The sequence below is a fragment of the Melospiza melodia genome, chromosome 2 (genome assembly GCF_035770615.1).
Source record: "Melospiza melodia melodia isolate bMelMel2 chromosome 2, bMelMel2.pri, whole genome shotgun sequence".
NCBI lineage: Eukaryota > Metazoa > Chordata > Aves > Passeriformes > Passerellidae > Melospiza > Melospiza melodia.
The window spans coordinates 112,369,323-112,390,184 of record NC_086195.1 but is presented as its reverse complement, the minus strand read 5'-3'; the positions used below and the strand labels follow the sequence as shown (position 1 = coordinate 112,390,184).

At 41.7% G+C, this 20,862-nt stretch overlaps 1 protein-coding gene across 1 annotated transcript; it reads left to right on the top strand.

The window, feature by feature from the left end:
- The first annotated feature begins 1,829 nt into the window (after nucleotides 1-1,829).
- Nucleotides 1,830-19,011, top strand: LOC134415212 (solute carrier family 15 member 1-like). The gene is made up of 19 exons (XM_063150498.1): nucleotides 1,830-1,927; nucleotides 2,084-2,183; nucleotides 2,893-2,983; nucleotides 4,864-4,947; nucleotides 6,029-6,111; nucleotides 7,254-7,340; nucleotides 8,704-8,793; nucleotides 10,056-10,100; nucleotides 10,201-10,230; nucleotides 10,352-10,440; nucleotides 11,637-11,718; nucleotides 12,471-12,596; nucleotides 14,349-14,498; nucleotides 14,913-14,962; nucleotides 15,599-15,709; nucleotides 15,853-15,949; nucleotides 16,398-16,544; nucleotides 17,399-17,506; nucleotides 18,129-19,011. The coding sequence occupies exons 2-19, from the start codon at nucleotides 2,094-2,096 to the stop codon at nucleotides 18,315-18,317; spliced, it is 1,749 nt and encodes a 582-aa protein (XP_063006568.1). The 5' UTR covers nucleotides 1,830-1,927; nucleotides 2,084-2,093; the 3' UTR covers nucleotides 18,318-19,011.
- The last annotated feature ends 1,851 nt before the right edge of the window (nucleotides 19,012-20,862 follow it).

The following is a 20,862-nucleotide window of genomic DNA, read 5'->3' as shown; positions in this document are numbered from 1 at the left end:
ACCACAGTTATTGTTTAATTGTGTGCTGTTGAGATGAAGGGAGAACGACCATCCTTTAATGCATCGAACTCAACTTTATTGATCGATCAGCCACTTTAAATAACAGTGTTAACAAAATTCATGCATATTCCAAAATCCAAGTTTATAATATGCTAACAGAGAAAATTCTAACCACTCCTTTTGTTTTACAATACCGATAATTGTTTACACAAAACAAAACCAGTGTTCCCACTGTGATATGAAAGGTTCCCAAAACTTCCACATCTGTTCTCAGGGTGCCATCTTTTCCCAGAGAGGATGTTTTGCTTGTTATGGGAAGACTGTCTGAGAACCTTATTGTTTATAAAGTGATGCCTGAGAAAGTCTAATCGTTTATAGAAATCAGGCTGGGAACTGCTTTTGGAACTGCTTTGCAACTACCTTTTACTTTTCTCTCACTGTATGCCTTCATGGCCTTTTTCTTTAAGCCATGCTTGAACTAAACTCCCGATAGTGTGCCATCAATGCAGTGCCAATTATGAATGTCTTTGTAGTGGGTTTGTAAGCCTCACAAATAAAACTCTGAAGTTTCACTCCTGATCAGCTCAGTTTCAACTTTAATTGGAGACTTTTTCCCAGGTTGCTAGGTAAATAAAGCAACTCTCTGGAAGCGCAATTAAAAACCCACCCCATTAAACTCCATCTTTTAAATACCACTAAACAGCCAACTCCACGTTGCCCCACTTTATGTATTTTTTTACTCTGCTGTAGGCAAGGTCAATTTTAGGTCAGTAAAACCTTGTTTTAAAGTGAGGAGAACTTGCTCAATTTCCCTCTTGTGTCAGGGCGCTGCTCCAAGCTTGCTGTGAGGATCTCTTGCCTATGTCAAATAGCTGTTCTAGGTCTTCGAGCATTGTCCTTCATTCTCCTACCTTGCACCAGGTTTGGGACCACTCCTGAAAGCTGGGGTTTCAATAATTTCACATTGCATTGTGTTTCTCCTGCTTTTCCTCCAACCTGGAGACCTGTTCCTGTGCCTATTGAATGGAGGCCCACCCAAGGACACAAGCGAACATGGATTAAACTTCAGCTGTGTACTTAAAATGGAACACTCCTTTACTTACAGAAATGAGGATTGGACCATAAAAAGGGGAGGCCAGGTGATTATGCAGTACTATTGCCCTAGGCTCCTCCTGGCCAAGGTAGTCAGGCTGAAAGCCTGCAGCCTGCACTCTTCAGTGCAGCTCTTACCCAGATCTGAGTGTAAAAATGTTGGTACACTTACAGTGAAGAAGGTGGTATTATAGAGTTGTTGTTCACAACAGTATTTCAGGGGTATTGCCATGTTTGAAACAGATTTTTGATTTTTCTCTTTACTCCTGCAACTGAAATATAACACAGAAAAATAAATCAGTGTAAATTGCAGATTTTAGTTTTGCAGAGTAGTCCATTTGATCTTCAGCTTATAAAAAAGATGAAAAGGGAATTCTTGAGTTGATCAGTAAAAAGGCAACCATTGAGGATATATAAGTATTTTCCTCTGACCTAGTGATACCCATAGAATCCATTTGTTATTATGCCCTGCTTAATTAAATAAAGGCTACCTAGAATAATAATAATAAAAAGAATAGAAATACCGTGGCTGTGGCATGTGACCTGATTTTTATAGTAGCTTCTGACAAGTTCAGTCCATAACTCATTGTATCTGTTAGTTTTTTTCATTACCAGGAATCTTTAAGGTAAGCAGAAATCTGCATTAGCTGTGGAATTATCTTTGTGTTAGTGTGTTAACATATCTAAGAAACTCTATCTCCTGTCTTGACAACAGGACCATTCTCTACCTGTCCATTGTCTATATAATTGGGCAGGCAGTCTTGACTGTGAGCTCCATAAATGACCTGACGGATCACAACCAGGATGGCTCTCCTGATAATGTAGCAGTGCACACGTGAGTTACCTTGTACAAGTTTTTTTCCCAGGCTGGTCAAGGACAGGAAAACTTAAGTTTATGTTACTTGAATTTCAACTGTCTTTCAACCAGTCTATTATGTATGCTGTGAGAACTAACCCAAAATTATATATTTTTTTTTCGCCTTTGTTCCAGTGCTCTGTCCATGGTTGGCTTGATCCTTATTGCCTTAGGTACTGGTGGGATCAAACCATGTGTGTCAGCATTTGGTGGAGATCAGTTTGAAGATGATCAGGTAACAATGTTTTGCAGATTTTCAGTTATACAAATTCTCTAACTAATGTTTTATTATAGTACTCTAATATTATACACGTTTAGACAGGTGCATTACTGCAGGGTTTTCCCGAGGAGCTGAAAAAGGAGCTTGTTAATTATTTATGTTGAACTTTGAAAACAGAGGCGCTGATTTTTTGATCTAGGCACATCAATGGGGTTGTGGCTAAACCTGCAGTAATCCGTGGGGTTCTGGGCTTTGTGTGGGTCCAATCCGGCTAGCTCGAACCCAAGCCCACACGGCCTTGCATGGACAGAAAGTAAGAGATGAGAAGCGCTCTTCTCCACGTGGGTACAAGTATCCTGTTTATTGGCTTGGGACACGACACTCTGGGCAGCAGCAACCACCCAGGTAGAAAGGAGGGTGTGGTACCCTTGCAGTGGAGTTTTATACCCAAGGGGATGGGGGCGGGAAAGAGGACTGCGGCCAATGGGATGCCATTGGGGAGGGGCGAGGGGAGGGGTACCCATGGGACAGACCACCAGGTGTGTAGAAAGGAGGGCATGGCGAGAAACCATGTGATGAGGAAGAATAACATGGGGGAATAACAATCTCCGTGACATAGCAAACCCAGTACAAACTTCCCATCGCCCAGTGCAAAACAACTACTAAAACTATTTTGTGCAATACAACATAAGCCTTTCTAAACATCTTCCTGTTTTTACTGTAGGAAAACCAAAGAAGTAAGTTCTTTTCTTACTTTTATGAGAACACTGCTGTTGCAAGTTTCATATCTGCTATAGTCATCCCACGGCTCATAGGTAAGGTCACATGTTTGTTGACGATTGTTAAGGACCAGAAAAGGTGTGTTGGATTGCAGTCCAGTCCAGTTAAAGTTCAGGTTCTGTTCTGTGACACACTGGACTTACCTAGCTTAATAGTCTTCATAATAGAAGACTTAATAGTCTTCTGTTAAGAACTTAAATAGTCTTCAGTGTGTCATCCAGCTTCTCAGAGATGAGGTACTCTCAAAAACAAGCCAGTTGAAAACCTTCATTGCCTTTAGGGCCAGAAGTGCTAGATCTGAAAAGACATGCTGGAGCTAGCAGCTTGTATGCCTACTGCGCGTTGTAATTCCACTAAGGTACAAATGGGTCACATCTTCCAATACCTGTGGAGTATCACACTTGGTAGAATTGTATTGCTTCCTGGGAAAGGAAGGGGGGAGAGAGCCTTCTCCTCTGGAAATGTGCCCATGCTAAGTACAGAAGCATCTCTGCATGTAGAAATATATTAATCCATGTGACAAGTAAATAATTTTTCATCTTGTTAAATAAGAAAGTTATGTTCTCTTTTGCTTGTGAAGAATAGCATGATCCTAAACAAACCCCAGCAATTTGCTAACCTATGTGCATATGGATTTCTGTGGCAAGCTTGCACAGATGGTGCTGTATGGATGCACTTGCCAGCAGTTTCACAAGGCTGCTTTTCCCAAAAGCAAGGAAACAGCATGTGAATTCTGGAATAACCCAAAAAGCACCGGGCTGAACTTCTGGCCTTTGGATTTCTTGACTGGAAAAGACTCTGTAGAAGAGTTTTAGATGTTTGCTTAATGCAAATTCTATCCTTTCCCAAAAAAAAAGGATAGATGCATGAGGCACAGCATGTAGTTTACTTCCTTGCTGATACAGGGTGAAAAATTCCTTGGAAAAAAAATGACAAATTGAGCTGAGGGAAGTGATAACCTGTTTCAGCCCGGAAAGGTTTGACCAGAAGACTTATACAACTAAATCAAGACATGAATTATCTGCAAGCTACCATTTTCCCCCAACCATATTATCTAATTTTCCTTTTAGAAGAAGTATGGTAAAGAATGTAATGATTTTGTTGAGTCTTTTATTTTATACTGCTGAAGTCAGTGGGAGTCAAATCTGTGACTAATGCCAAGGAGGGGAGGGGGCTGGTGATTGTGATTTTGTTTCAACAAGCTACACTTACGTCACTAGAATCTTTGTTTATGAACTTGGCCCAAAACTTTTGTAATCTAGTTCCTTTCTCACTAAGGACATGCTTTTGACCCTTCTAGTGTAATTCTTCATGTCTCAGTGTAAAACTAGATGCAAATTTCCTGTGAGGAGGGCCTGAGAGGCATTAGGCTGTTTGGCCTGGAGAAGAGAAGGCAAAGGGGGCATTTTAACCAAGTAGAAATATCCCTGATGGGGAATGAAGAGGACAGAGCCAGGCTTTCCTCAGTGGTACCCACTGTCAGATCAAGAGGCAATGGGCACAAGCTGAAATAGAAGAGGTTCCCTCTGAACATCAGGAAATGCTTTTTCACTCTCAGGGTGATCAGCAGTTGGCACAAGCTGCCCAGAGAGGTTGTGGAGTCTCCATCTGTGGAAATGCTCAAAAGCCATCTGGACACATTCCTAGACAATTGCTTCCAGGTAGCCCTAGCTGAGCAGGGCACTTGGCCTGGATGATGCCCTGAGGTCCCTTGCCACTTGAACTGTTCTGTGATACATAAATCCCCTTTCCAATATTGAGAGATAAGTTGGATACTGATCCTTCACTCTGAGGTCATTGGTAGACTGATTTGTTGTTCCCCCAAGAGTTTTCAGTGAATGCAAAGACCAGAAACCATTTGGAAAACATCAGCAGTGCTGACTGGGACTTTTATTTGATGTTATTTTTACTTCAGCTTCAGAGTGTGGCATTCATAGCAAACAGGAATGTTACCCCCTCGCTTTTGGAGTTCCTGCTGCCCTCATGGCTGTTTTCTTGGGTAGGTGAATCTCTTGCTATCCTGTTGCCTTGGTAATTAGATGATAATCTCAGAATAATGACAGTGTGATAGAAATTCCCAGGTATTGACCTCTCCCAGTACCTGAGAATTTCTGTGATTTTTGACTTAATTTTTTTCCTGGGTGGGAAGGTGGGTGGGATTAATCTGATGTACTCACTTTTACTGAAGAGTCTGATTTACCAGGAGAGTTGGATGGGGCTGGGCTGAGGCATGAATATATGCTTGAATTCTGTACATCATGTAAACTACTGGCTATGTTTTTTGGATTACTGGTCTGTACAAATTGATCTTTTGAATGCAGGGTGAGAACTCTCAGAAAATGTGTGTTTTGGATATTGTCTCTAGTCCAGGATTATAAACTGTGTAAGGTGATTGTCCCTGAGCTGGAGAAATCCCGTATTTGATATGTCAGTACTTCTCAAACACCTGCATTTTTACCAGCTGTGCTACAGGTCACTCCCCAAGCCTTACTGCTGCCCAAGAAACTGGGGGTGCCATGAGGTGCTTGAGTATCCCTGATGGTCCTTGTCCTTCAGGGTCCTGACGGGGAGCCCACCTGGCTGCCAGTGCCCTCACCCTGCCCGTGAGCCCGGCCCAGGCTGGATGGTGGCTGTGGGGCTCTGCCTGTGCCTGCCCTGTGTGTGGGATGGTGAGGCTGAGCAACGTGCCTGGGAGCAGAGGACACCTTGGCCAGTCCTGCATTCAGGCAGAGCCTTGTGTGTCCCTGCATGATGTGAGCTCCTGAAAAGGAGCCCCTACAGCAAGGCCAGAGTCAAGGTCCTAAATGCCCTCGTTTTGACCATCCCTCAGTCGAGCAAACCTCCCACTGAGCACTTACTGTGGGAGTTTCCAGATTTAGGTTTTTGTCCTGAATAGAAGCAATCTGCTGGTATTAATTTGATTGGTCTTACTGTATGATAGCATGTGAGTAGGCAATTGCATTGCTTCTTGGGAGGCTTATTCCCACCCTGATTACCTCCTTGGCTTGCAGTTTCCATACCTAATTACTTGCCACTATTTGAATTTAATCCCGAGTTGCTTTTCTGTTTGCATATTGTAGTTGTGTTTGTAATTGGAAGCAGAATGTACAAGAAAGTTAAACCACAAGGAAATGTAATGCTTGAAGTTTCCAAATGTGTTGGAGTAAGTACTGCTTACATTCCCCAAACCCCTGGCAGCCATTCCTAAAGCTGTTCTGTAAATGTGCCTAAATGAGAAGTCTGTCTTAATATGAAGAAAGTTTCTGGAGGTTTTTGCTTTATTACAGACGGCTTCATACTGATACATCCACATTTAGGGTGTCTTTTTATGCATATCTTGATTTATATGTGGATTTTAACACATAGGAAACAAAATCAGGTGTCACTGTTATGTAAAATCTTGTCCCAAGTTGTGGGAATCATTCCTTCACCATTTGTGCCCCTTTATGTAGAAAGAGACAAACATGCCTTGAGCTGAGTCAAGAGCAGAGCTACTAGTGCATCTTATCAGCAAAAATTTATTACTTATTAAAAGAGTATTATTTACAATGCTTTTATTGATCCCCACTGCATTAAGGAAATTCTGGGGGTTGCACATCATTGTGATTTTGCAAGGAAAGGAGTGGAATCTACATGAATAGCAACTCGTGTCTCAACTTTGCAGAGCCTCAACCTTGAGATCAAATTTATTCATGCATGAGATACTTCATTCTCCATACAGATCTGCCATCTTTATCTAGCTCAGCCTATTGCCTATCTTGTAAGCACTGTCAAAACCAAATCTCTGTAGGTGACTTTGGCCATTACTTAGAGTGCTGCTCCGAAGGCCCAGCTTGGCTGTAAATGTTATTCCATGCAGAAAATCTTAGGAGTTCCTTGGGACCGTATTTATGTATATTCCATGTCAAGATGTGAGACATACCTACAAGATGGAGCTTGTCATAGGAGCTTCTCTCCTACAGCCATTCAGCCTTGAAAACCTGTGCATATGACACTACTCTATTTACTGCTGTACATAAGTAAGTCTGAGGAGGGCACATCTTCCAGCTCCTCACAGCAACCCACATGGAGAGGGACTGCTCTGAGCTGTTTGGTTCACCTGACCCCAAGTGCACACTCTGCTGGTTATGCAGTGTGAGGCCTTAAAAACAACGTTCCCCTAGATGACTGGAGTGGGTAACAAAAGTTGAGTCACCTTTAGCACCCTCTAAACACAAGAAGGCAGGAGCATCATCTCTAATGACAAACCAGTTTGTAGTTTTAAGTATTTGTAGTGCCATTAAACATAATTCTGTCTCTCCTCAGTTTGCCATCAAAAACAGGTTTCGTCATCGCAGCAAGGAGTTCCCCAAGAGAGAGCACTGGCTGGACTGGGCAAGTGACAAGTATGATGTAAGTACTGGGGGAGCCTCCTGTGCTGTGACATCTGCTGACCCTCAGCTTCTCTCTGCTCTGATCCATTGCCTCATGCACTGGGCAAATAGTTTTGTGCCTCTCCATCATTCAGTAGCTGACCTGGCCAAACCTCAGTGCTCTCCTGTCACTGCAGGTTATCTCCTCAGCTCCTGTGGGAGAAAGTAGAGCTGTGTGACTCAATGCTCTGTGTAATCGTAGGCTGTCCAGGGAAATTCAAGGGAGACAAAAAAAGTTCTTTCCCTTGCCAAACAAATACAAACATTTAAGTTTTTTTGTTAGGGAAAGGGCAAGCATTATCTTTCCTTCTCTATTTCCCATATCTCATGGCTGCAGATGGGAAAAGGGAAGTGATGCTGCCTGTCATTGTTCATGCACAGGGCCAAAATACTTTTCCTGGCAGCCACAGGCCCCCAGCTGGGTAATAATTAGCATTGACTCCATGATTGTAGAAGCCTGATCAATCACTTTATTATCCTATCCTATTCCTATCCTATCCACATCCCCTTACAGACAGTCCAATACAGCTTTGACATAATTAGCCAATCAATCCAAACATCATCCAATGTCCAATTAAGAAATCACCCTTGGGTAAACAAATCTCTGTAACACATTCCACACGTGCACAACAACAGGTGCAGCAAGTGGAGATAAGAATTGTTTCTCATTCTTTCTCTGATCTTCTCACAGCCTTCCCCAGGAAAATGCCTGGGAAAGTCGTCAGTTGCTCTCTGTGGCCAGAAAGCTGCTGCCACCAAACATGAGAATTATGCTTTGGAATATTGGTTTAAGTGGGTAAACACTGCATTCCCTCATTGCTCATTACATGTGGGTAAACACTGCATTCCCTCATGTGCTCATTACAATTTCTTATCATGACTCTCAAAGCCTTGTATGCCATAGTTCCCAACTTGTCCCTTACTTACTATCCTCTCTGCCCTGTTGCCAATGGCAGCACAAACCTTAACCTGTCACCTTTATTTTCCTTTTGCCTGTATGCTTTGTTCTTATGTGAAATTCCTCAGTTGCCTATTGCTCAAATGCCCCCTTCACTAAGTGCTGAATCTCATGCTGCCATCAGTGCACATGCAAAGAGGCCCAAGTCTTTCTGATATCAGTCACCTTTAACCAGCAGCCCTTCCCACACACACAAGCAGAATTTGTACTGTTTTAACAGAAATCTTCAGATGTAGCTACAACATGCAAAGTTGAATGTGTGGGTAAACATTACATGATGGGTCTTTACCTGTTGCTGTCATGTCAGTAGCAGTCTGAAACTGTCTCTTTTTTATCCCCTTTCTTTTTGAACCAATTCCTCTTGTGTAATTTTTATTTTCTGCAGAAACGACTGATTGCTCAGATAAAGATGGTGTTGAGGGTGCTTTTCCTTTACATCCCTCTCCCCATGTTCTGGGCACTTTTTTACCAACAGGTAAGTAGAAATGCTTTGGCTTGGTAACTAGAGCTGTACTGTGTCAATCTACATACTCTGAGGTCTCCAGAGAGAAAAGGTGCCCATGGGAGTATGGAAAAACAAATTCTTTATCCTTGTTTTATTGCAAAGAGTAGTCACTGAGTCATGTCAGTACAGGATGATCTGCAGCCAGGGGCAATCTTAGTTTATCTGAGTACACCCAGGACAGATTCAGTGACTGAGGCCTCTCCAAATCTTGTATCAGCCTGGGACTCAGGGGATGGAACAGTAATTTAAAGCTCTCTTAGCACTAATGTTTCTTCAATTGTCAGTTGTCAGATGAAATTTAGGGTGCTTGTGTTAATGTGCTGGAGAACCAGGGTTTAAATGATCGGGATGCTTAATCACTCACACATTGTTATAAATAGCTTACACCTTCAAGCAGAAGTGTGATCCTGTAAGTCCCATTCACTTGGTGAACTGGGTGCTCAAGACCCACAAAAGCATCAGTTAGAGTGAAGCACTGAAGTAGGAATTTAGGAAGATGCTTGAGAGAGAACCAGGGCTTAAAAGCCTTATCCAAGTCAGATGGGAGGGAGCTTGCTGCAGAGTCCCCATGTCCTTCTGCTCCAGTGCAGTGCCTGTGAGCTGTAGCTGCCAGTGTGACCTGTTGCAATTGGAGCTCTGAATTCCTGCTATGAAACTCAGAGCTCAGTCCTCATTCCCAGGGTAATATCTCGGGCAGTGCTGTGTTGTGGCTGGCTGAAGGATCTCGTCACAGACGCAGCAGTAGCGTTCTTGTCCCATCCTGGGCTCAGGCCTGAAGTCTGCCCCGCCTGTGCCAGCCACAGGCACTTTCTGGGGCAGGGGGCTCCAGGCAGGCCAGGCCCTGGCTTGTCCTCTGCCTCTGGGAAGGAAGGAAGGTTGGGTGAGTGGGATGTGGGGGCTGCTGGGGCTCAGGCCAGTGGCACACGGGCCCTGGGCTGGCTCCTGTGCCCAGCACCCAGCAGTGCCCTGCACAGGATGGCCCTGCCCTCTCTCCAGCTGATTTCTGCATCTAAGTTCTTCTCTGCTGTATTTCACTGAACAAGTAAAGGAAGTGGAATGGGCCACCTTGTTCCAAGGTTTGCTTTGCAGACTAAGAATACTCCCATAGGAAGCTAGCTTTACTTTTTCTTGTATTGCATGTCTTTTCCAACACTTCACTTATGAAAACAATTCAAAAAGAACTTGAGAACATTGATTTACTGTGACATCTAATTTTTTCTTCTCTTATTAAGGGGTCAAGATGGACATTGCAAGCCACAGCAATGAATGGGGATTTTGTAGGTTACTTTTTATTCATTTTTTCTTTAATTACCACTTTTCAGACCCGTTTTATTTGTTGTCACAATATTAAAAATTATTTCTTTTTTTCTTCACCAGGGTTTTCAAATTCAACCAGAACAAATGCAGGTATGCTAATTTTCTATCTACAAATTTCAAGTACTTCTTAAAGATTGTATACATATTGCCCTCACTTAAAAAAAGCACTTTGAAAAATATTTAATTTTTCTCTCATGTTCATCTTCCCCAGATTGTGAAGCCAATCCTGATTTTTATAATTATCCCAGTTGCAGATTATTTGGTTTATCCTTTAATCAAGAAATGCAAGCTGAATTTTACGTAAGTTGATGTTTTTACCTGATTTCAACAGAGGCTCATTTTATTGGTTTCTGTAACTGGCTCTTCCAGCCTTAATGTAAGAAAAGAGCAAGCATTCAGCTAAGGATGAAAGAGAAGTGTATTTAAAATGGTTTAATATTTCAACAAAATGTTTAAAAAAACCCAGAATACTGCAAGTGGTATGTAGAGGCATCACAGATTATAAGAGGAGAATCTAAGAGAAGAGTGACAATGTTTTTCAGTTAAGGACAAAAATCTTTTGATTGCAGGAGAGATGGTCTTGATTGCTTTCCATATCCCTTATATCTACCCCTTCTCCCTCCTGAAGAACAGAGGAGGTAGAAGTACAACATACATCCTTGGCATTTGTCATGCTTTGGGCTAAAAAGCAACTGAGACACAAAACATTTCCTCTTCAGTCTCAGCTGGGAGACTGACTTACTGAATCCTTCTAGGTGAAGCTTTGGGGGTATTCCACTTTATTTTTCAATGTTGTTAAAGAAGTGTCTGGCACTTGCAGGAATGCTTGGAGAGGCAGAAGAGAATACAGTTCTTCAGATAATTTTCAAACAGCTAAAGTGCATTGCTGTTTTTCCATATAGCTGTTAAAAATCTCGGGTGTGTGCTATGCTGGGAACACTGTCATTCATTTGTGCAGATTCTGAACTGGATAAATGATGCCACAAATGACACATACACTCTAAATCTATCATTACAGCTTAACTGCATGCCAGTAGAGGTCTCCTAATTTGACAAGTTTCCCTGACCATTTTTGTTCAATGTTATTTAAGCATAGCAATATGGAGATAAGCTGTTACTCTGTTTTTAAAGGCATATCTTCTTGCCTCTTTCTTGTTTTACAGCTAACAACTGTATTGGATTGGGGTTCTTCTTCCTGCAAAACCAGATTTTTTCAGGAACCTAGTAATCATGGTCAGTCAATGTTTGAGCCCAGCAGATGCAGAGTAACAGGTTGTTAGGATGCTGCAGGAAAGATGTATTTCCTGATAGTGTGACTATGAATTGAGAGGTTCCCATCTTAGCAGAACACTTTCTGTAATAACATCAGCCCTCCAAAATGTGATAATGTGCTAGTTGTGGCCATTTGAGTTTCCCAGAGTGGAAAGAAAAAACCAAGTAGCTGAAGCTTTGAATTGTCACTTGTCTTGAATCTCTTGTGTCTTTTGTTGTGCCAGGCCCCTGAAGAAGATGACTGTGGGGATGTTCCTCGGCTCCATGGCTTTTGTTGCTGCTGCCCTCGTGCAAGTGCAAATAGATGTAAGTTCAGCCACATGCAAGTATTTACTATTAATATTTAGCTGTTAATTCAGGGGAAACAAAGGTGTGTTTAAGGGGGAAATGTACCAAGGCTAAATTTGGAGCCAATCATGTAAGCATAGAAGTAGAGGGAGGGGAAATAAATTGCAATACTGTTGTTAGCATAGTAAAATTAACAAGCAACAAACACCATTCTGCAAAACACCACATTGCAGTTAGTACAAATCATGCATAAAGGCAACCTCACTCTTGAAACTGAGACTAAAAGCTGGAAACCAGACACTTGGTTGGCCCACCAGAGGGCACCTTTTTATGTTTGACCTCTTCTGAGATTTAGACTGGAGGTGAAGTGTGACAGTCTGGGAAGCATCATCACAGCAGGTGCAAAGATGACACTTGTGGAAGGAAGGATTTGTCTCCCCTAAGCTTCCTTGCCCCAAAGGGAGCTGCCATGCCTGAGCCCAATGAATTTTCCCCTGTAGCCGGGATGTTGGCAACACCTCTGGGTGGTGATCCATTACATCCCAAGATCTGAGCAGCCGTCTAGAGGTGTCTGTTGAGGATGAGAGACATCTTTCCTTAGGCAACTTATGAGACTAGTAACAAAACCTGATTCCAGTCTCCTCTGTCAGACAGTCACAGAGCAGCCGGCAAATGCTCCTCTTCAACATGAAATATTAAAGATTACAGTAATTATAGTAATTTTTCCAAGTGACCTTGAGCACTGATTTTACCTTTTTCCTGTCCTATAGAAAACCTATCAAGTTTCCCCTGCAGCTGGGCAAACCCAAATTAAATTAATAAATCTGGGTGCTGTTCCTGCAACAGTTCAGTTCCAGCCTCAACTTCAGAGTGTGGAGGTAGCACCTAATGAGGCGGTAAGTAAGAGCAGATGAGAAACATTCTAATAAATAAGAAAAATTAATTAAAACTTTAAAAATCTAAGGGAGTTTTTTAGGTTACGATGTAAGATGTAACTGAAAGTCTGTATTCTATTACCATCTTCATAAGCTGTCAAAACACGTGGGGAGGTGTTCTTTATCTTCTCCTCAAGTGAGACCTGATAACTCCCTCCAGAGGCTATCTCTGCTAATGGGCCATCGAATCTCACTGCATGACTCATAAAATTACATCACACCATTGTGAAATGCAAGCATTGTGAACCAAGCATTTCCACCTGGTTGTAATCAGAGGCTCAGAACACCACAAGAATCACTGGATTCCCTGAGGACAAGAGCTTGATAACTACCACAGGACCTCTAGAAAGATCAGACCTTCTACAGGATCACTGCTTAGATAGAATCCCATCCATCACTCCAACAATGACTGTAGCTACCATTTCATCAGACTGCTACCACCAACCTGGCTGACAAGGTGTCAGATCCAATTCTGGTTCTGTCAGTTTTAGCCAATGCTTTTGTAGTATTACCTTTATTTTATTCTATTATTTATTCTATGACAATTTTACTCCAATAATTTTAATGAGTTCTCTTTTTTTTTCGTACTGTGGAATGAGTTGTTACTGAAAACACAGTGAATGAAGAAATGGTAACTATGTCAATGTTTGAAGTATTACCAGGTTTTTTTTACAGGTTTTCCCAAGAAACTTCCATAAACTTAAGAAACTTGGAACTAGATGAAAATTTCACTCTTGTTAAAAAGGTTCCATTTCCTAAAAGTAGCCCCTTCCTGCAGTAAATGTCCATTCAGCTCTAGTGACTTGCTGCTATCACTGTGAGGACTGACACTGTGATGACTTACCTAAACAGGGAACTTCTGTGGCTTCATGTTTTGCTGCCAAAGAACTATTCAGGTTCCAATACAGCACAGCATTGGTAGTTCTCTTGACAGCAAAATGTGGTGGCTCTGATGGATGTTTTGGATAACGAAACTTAGAATGTGTGTTCTCTGATAGCCTGCAGCTCAGTTTCTCTCGAAGAGGAGAGCTCTTATTCCAACCTCCTCCAAATTTGCCTCACACAGGAACAGAGTTGTGAGGAGAAGATAAGGGCACCCAAACTGTATACAGACAGGGAATTGATGTACCATGGTACACACATGAAAATGAAAGGTATAGAATGCTCTATTCCCTATTACGGACACTTTATCATCCAGATGTGGATTATAAAGTGCTTTTGATAATCCCATAAAACAAAGAGCCTATTTTAGTGTAGCACTAACATGTTTGTTAATGGTTTAAGTATTTTATGTTGAATAAATGTGTTTTGAATATTTAAAACATGGCATTACTGCTTTTTTGGAAAATACTGCATCACATCTTATGCTAGTCCTACCTCTGTAGCTGAATAAAATTTTACTGGGTGTTTATGGTAAGCCTGATTTATCTGGAGCAAGAAATAGGAAAATAGAGCAGCTATTCCATAATGCTTGTGGGAAGCTCATGTAACTGTGGAGCTTGTGTAACAAATTAAACTAATAAAAAATCATGATCAAATGGAATTAATGCTTGATGTAGAAAACAAATCAAAAATGAAAATGAGGGGATGTTCATGATCTCTGGCACTTCAGAAGTAACATGTGTAAATTTCTGACCCTCCCAGAGCCCGTAACATTCCCTCAATAGACAAATACGCAGTTGCACAGAAATCCATTGCAATTTGTCTTTGTAGACTGGCTACATGACATTTGAGACTTCTAAACTGCAATCATTAGACATAATTTCTGCAACTCTAAATAAAACTGAGCATTTGGAGCTGCTAGAGAGACAACGCTACACTTTGGCATTTAAACAGCGTCCAACAGACATCAGTTCTACTCTGGTAAGTCTGCTTATTTCTTAAGATATGAATCAATGTTCTGGCAACAATCTATGTGGAGTGTGTGAGGCTCAGAGGACAAGCTCTGGATAAATTTTTTCCACTGTCTTGTTTTCTGTCTCTCCTTGTCTCTGCTGGACCAGTAAGACTGGCAAGCTGCAGAGAGTACACCAGGATGTCCTTCAGAAAAAAAAAAATCCAATTTCTTATGTACCTTGACAACTACACTTTCACCAAGACTTAGGTGTGTGGTCATACAGTGTTTGCTAGTAGATGTGTGTTCTAGTAGGGACCTAAAGAGGAAGGTCTGGAGTCTTGCTCTGAAGCCTCTGTTAAGTCCCACTGCTGTGTAATAGTGCATGTTTAAGCTGTTCTCTGATGCCAAGAACATATTTTGATAATGGTCTCTTCCACTAGGTAGAGGACAATGTCACATCAAAACCAGCAAACAGAGAAAGTCTCGTGAGGTAGAGTTTTTTACGTTACCTAAATTTTGACAGTAGTGTGACTCTCTCTTCAATCTGTCTTTGGGTAGCCTCTTCTTGTTGAAATAAAGTTTTCTATACTTTAGGAACTCACATCTTGCTGGACACTTCCCTTGACGTTTTAGGGGATGGGATAATGTCTGAGTCATCATTCACTTAAGTTATCTTGCACACCTGCTTGGGTGTAATTTAGCTAAAATTGGAAGTGTATGCTTCATTCCATTGCCTAGATTTTTTTTTATTGAACAAATGGCATGGATTACATATCTATACCTCATTTTTAATCCTGCATAAGAGGTATCCAAGATTACCTTTCCCCTCTCTGCTTTTCTTCTGCATCTCCCACTTGCAGATGCATTTCCTAGTGGTTGTAGTAGTGACTCACTTTTGATGTTCTTCTGAGGCAGTGGGCTGATTGGGATCTAACTGGCTTTTTGTATTAGCTACATTTCTAGGAGATTTAGAGTTTATTCCAAAATGTTAATTGATTAAAAAAAAAGGTTTTCAATGGGAAGACTCGATACTTGTTGTGCTGCCAATATATAATTGAAAGTAAAACTTGTATTCTTTGACTTCTGTAGGTTTTTTGTTGTATTTAATCACTCCTTCATTTTAAAGGTTCATAAACAATTTGCCTTTAACTGCCAATGTTGTAATGGACAACATCGGATTTGGAAAACTGTATCCTCTTTCTGTCAGTAATTACAGCATTCTTCCAAATCCAAGCTGGTAAGAATTTCCTTTATCCTAATCTAATCTCCTACACATACTTGTCCTTGGGAAAAGGGCACAGAGCTTTTTTAAAATATATAATGCACACAATTGACAGCACCTATGGTCTGAACTGTGGGGTTTGGGTTTTTCTTTTTCAGGCCTTATATCATTAGCGCTTCAACGGCTCTGACCTATTGTGTAGTTTCTTCCAAGATACTTGAATATGGAGTTGCCTATACCATTTCACTTGATGATGTGAGTTGACACTGTTATTGGATGGACAATATAGATAGAATTCCTTTCCATGTTGATACTTTCCTTTAATTAAAAAAACACTTGTAGAATTACTCCTCTGGTCTTTAATCCTTTAATTTCCTCTTGTTTTTAAGTATAGATGATAGAATTCTGGTATCCTAAACAGGACACAAAGCCATTGTTAACTATAAAAATAAGGATGGTTACAGTAATAACATAATGCAAGAATTCATGATCACCACTACTGGCCTTAATGGCCTGTTAGACACTACAAATTTGCATGAAGTCTGCTGTAAAAAAGCTATTTTTTATAACTAGGTATGCAGTGCTTCATGTGCAATATTTGTTATTTACTCTGAACTTTCTATATGATTAGAGAACTGCTTAGAATGCCTTAATTGTGCACACTCATTATTACTGTTCCTAACATGCTTTTTGCAACTTCTAGTGTTTTGCTAGCATACTTAAAGTTACGTACTTTGAAGATATTTTACCAAGTAAAGTCCATATGGCTTGGCAGATCCCTCAGTATTTTCTTCTTGCATGCGCAGAAGTACTGTTCTCTGTCACTGGGCTGGAGTTTTCATACTCACAGGTAGGTATTCCTCTTCCTGAGTTAAGAATCTTGGTGCAAGTTAAGATCTTCCACGTTGTATTGTTTTTAAGTGGTGGCTCTGTGCTGCTGCTTTGACCCCTATGTCCCTCACAGCTCCTAGAAGGACTGTATAGACTGATGCAAGTTGGCCCTGTTTAGCCAAGGATTTGGTGTTTTCCATGAACCTATGCTGAGTTATATCATTTGAAAACTTGACAGTACTCAAATTTCCTCCTCCCATGTAAATTTCTATTGAAACTAAGTGCAACTGTACTGCTGCAATAAAACCAAACTGGAGAGCTCTCAAAAATAAAATGAGGAAGTAGTGACACTTCATCTCCCCACCAGTTTACTCCATACAGCCTTTTTGTTAGCTTTTATTAGTGTTTAGTTATACACTTCTAATTCCTTTGTCTCTTGAGTCCACTTTAGTAGCTGTGTGTATTTCTTCTCTTCATTCTGAATCTAGAAACTGCAGTGATGGACATGTTGTAAGGTGTGATTTGCTAGGTGATGCACTCAATTTCTTCATGTCATGTGTGCCACATGTTCCTGAGATGTAAAATTACACCTGTGCACCTGTTACTTACTTGGTGTGTGTAAGTAAAAGGTGTTACAGTTAGTGTGCTAGTGGTCTCTTGCTCCTCAAAGCCTTCTCTGGACCTGTTTAGCTCTCTAGCAATGTTTAATGTCAAAAAATAAATTTAGAAAAAGCCCCAACCACCACCAAAACCTAGCAAACCATGAAATCCTGTTTTCCCACAGAGAAACAGTGTTTATTGTAAGGTAAAGACTACAGTAAATGCATCAGAAAATAAATGATACCACCAAAACTTAAATGTCTGTCCCTACAGGCCCCATCTAACATGAAGTCAGTGCTGCAGGCTGGATGGCTGCTGACTGTGGCTGTTGGTAACATAATTGTCCTTATTGTGGCTGGGGTATCTGCAATCCAACAGCAGGTAAGCGTGCAAGCAGTAGGTGTGCTGTTAGATTGCACTGGGTAAAAGCAGCTATTAGTGGTGCTCGGTAATGAATTAAAATGGCTTTCTGAGTGCCATTCTGTGTCACTCAATGTCTCTGAAACAGCTCTGACAGTCCCCAGTTGAAGCTAAATTAAATCAGAAAGAGCATGAAACAGAGACATTGAGGCTTTTCAGATAGAGGCTTTTCTGATCTCTGCCCACATTTGTGGTTACTAGATCAGCTGTAAGCAGAAGCATTGCCAGCCTGGTTTAGAGATATGACCAAAAGGAAGGAGCTGAGTTTCCTTCCCAGTCTTTCACTCAATTCCCATTTCCTCCAGGAAAAGGATGTTGAAGAGTTTTTCAGCATTTACAGAATTTCTGTTTTTTCAGTAAAGATAGAAATGCTGAAAGAGCCTCAATTCTGAGTTGCTTTAATATGCATTATATGTTTAATTCATACTTAGTCCTGTAAGCCATATGATACTTGTTATGTGTGCTCAGTTTCACATTCTGAGTTTCCTTCCTGAAAATACTAAAAGGGTGTAATACTCTTGACAAATGAATATTGGTGGATAAATTCTGGATTGTGTTTTACTGGTTTTTTTTTTCTTTGCAGTGGGCAGAGTATGTGCTGTTTGCTGCCCTGCTGTTGGTAGTTTGCGTCATTTTTGCTATCATGGCTTCTTTTTATACCTATATTGATCCAAATGAGATTGAAGCCCAGTTCAGCAAGGAAGAAAAGGAAGAAGACAAGAAGGATCAAGACACCAATGAAAAGGAAGCTGAAGCTCATTCTCAACTGTAAAAGCTGTATTCAAGGAGTGTCTGTAAATCATGGAATCATGGAAATCTCACTCACTCTCCTGCAGTCAGAGGAACCCAGGGTATCAGTAATAACACTCTGGATTACATGTACAATGGGAGACATTAAGCAAAACGCTTCTAACCTAAAGTGCAGCCTCTCTAGGGAAGCAACAGGAAAATATTAGTCTCTCTCTTGTACTGAATGTGGTATCCTGAAGAAACTCCAGCAGAAGTTGCACTCTTAATGTACCTCAATCTTAAATATTATAGCATTGTAATATTGAAATTTGACTTGGAACTATTGGACCCTTTGAAAAGATGTATTTTTATACTGTATTTCAATTTTGTATTGTGAAGGAAACAAGACTTGTCAAGGAACAGCAACTGAAGCCAAGCTCTCTGCATGATCTCTCCAGCATCACTGTTACTTGAAGACAGCAGGTCACACCTGCCTTAAATTCTTTTGTACTTCCTTGTAGATAATGGGAGCAAAGCTCTGGCAGTGATCAGATTTAAAATGTTGTCAGTGTTCCAAGTGGCAGGAACTGGGATGTGCACTGTAACATAATGCTTTATCTGCCTGTTAACTACCCATTTAACTCCTGTTATGTCTTTAGTTAATATTAGAAGTGCCCACTCAGGTGAAATGATAACAGCAAATGACCTTTGGAACAAGCAAGAGCAGAGCAATAAAACTTACATAATAACAAAATAAGGAAAGTGTTTTAAGAACATGGCTTACAGTTGCATGGTAACAAAACTCTATACCACCTCTGTGGTGCCTTTATCTACACACTCCATCACTTAAAGCTAACGGCTCAGGGCTGGTCTATATATCATAACACCAAATTTATGCTAGGGGAGATGAAATTTTGCTGCTTAACAGGATCTGCTCCTGTAGTCCTGAGCTCCATGTTATGGAGTGCCAGGGGTCTGCATGTTGTTTTGGTAATTCCTGTTTTTTAGGGTCTACATCTTACATTTTTCCAGCAGCTGGGACTCACTGGCCCCTCCAGTAGCCTGGCCAGACTGTCAGCTGCTTTCACACCTGTCTTCCAATACTCTCATCCTATTTTACAGCAATTCCATTTTGGTATTTGCAAGTGATGACACAGACGTCCGTATTCAAGCCATGAGTGTTCTGCTCACACTGCTGCTCCATGGGCCACTGCAGCTGCTGGCACCTGGGCCTCCATGTGCCTTGGGAATAGAGTCCCTCACCCATGAAGACAGTTTCAAATGGAGTTGGAAAAGGCAGGTCCAAGGCCCTCTTTGCTTGTGTTAGAGATAGTCCTGTTACTCCAGAGGCAGTAATCCGCTCTTGGTCTCTCAGGTCATCTGGGGAGAGCCTTCCCCATGGATTTGTGATACTGCATGTTCCCCAGCCAATGGAACTGAGGGTCTCCTGTAACAGCCACAGGAGCTGTTGGCTCCCTGCCATCCTCTGAGGACTTAAGGGAATTTTATACCAGCTTTATTTTTGGCAGACTAACACGAGGCAGCTTTTCCTAGTCCTGAGTCAAAGCTCTGCATAAACCACATTAACCCCAGAGGTGGGCTTTAGTCCACAGCCCAGGGAGTGTAACAGCTGCTCTGACTGTATAGGAGGGAGAGGACTGGAAGATGAGCAAAACAGGACTTGTGCTTTTCAGAGAGTAGCTGTGTGTTTACATAAATGACAGAATCATTAAGGTTGGAAAAGACCTGTAAGATCATCAAGTCCAACCTTAGATCTAACACCACCCTGCCCACTGAACCATACTGTGAAGTGCCACATTCAACCATTTTTGAATGCTTCCAGGGATGGTGACTCCACCACCTCCCTGGTGGCAGGGCACCCGTTCTAATGCTTAACCACTCTTTCAGTGAGGGAATTTCTCCTCACATCCAATCTCAACCTCCTCTGGCCCAACCTGAGGTTGTTTCCTCTCATCCTTTGCCTGGGAGAACAGACTGATGCCCACCTGGTTACACACTCTCCTTTCAGGCAGTTGTAGAGAGGGACCAGGTCTCCCCTGAGCCTCCTTTTCTCCAGGCTAAAACACCCCAGGCCCTTCAGCTGTTCCTCACAGGATTTGTGCTCCAGACCCTTCCCCAGTTCCACTGCCCTTCTCTGGACTTGCTCCATCACTTCAATGTCCTTCTTGTAATGTGGGACCCAGAACTGAGCACACTTGGGCTGTGGCCTCCCCAGTGCTGATGCAGGAGGGCAATCACTGCTTTGGTCCTGCTGGCCACGCCATTGCTGATGCAATGAGCAACCAGCCAGGATGCCACTGGTCCTCTTGGCCACCTGGGCTCACTGCTGGCTCATGTTCAGCTGGCTGTTGACCAGCACCCAGAGGTCCTTTTGTGCTGGCAAGTTTTCCAGCCACTTGTCCCCAGCCTGTAGCACTACAGGTGCTTGTGACCCAAGGGCAGGACCTGGTACTTGGTTATTACCGCGCCTGAGTGGTTCGCAGCTGGTGAGAGAGAGACGGTGAATCTTGTATCTTGATCAGAAGGCTGATTTATTAAGATATTATATATAATACATTATGACTATA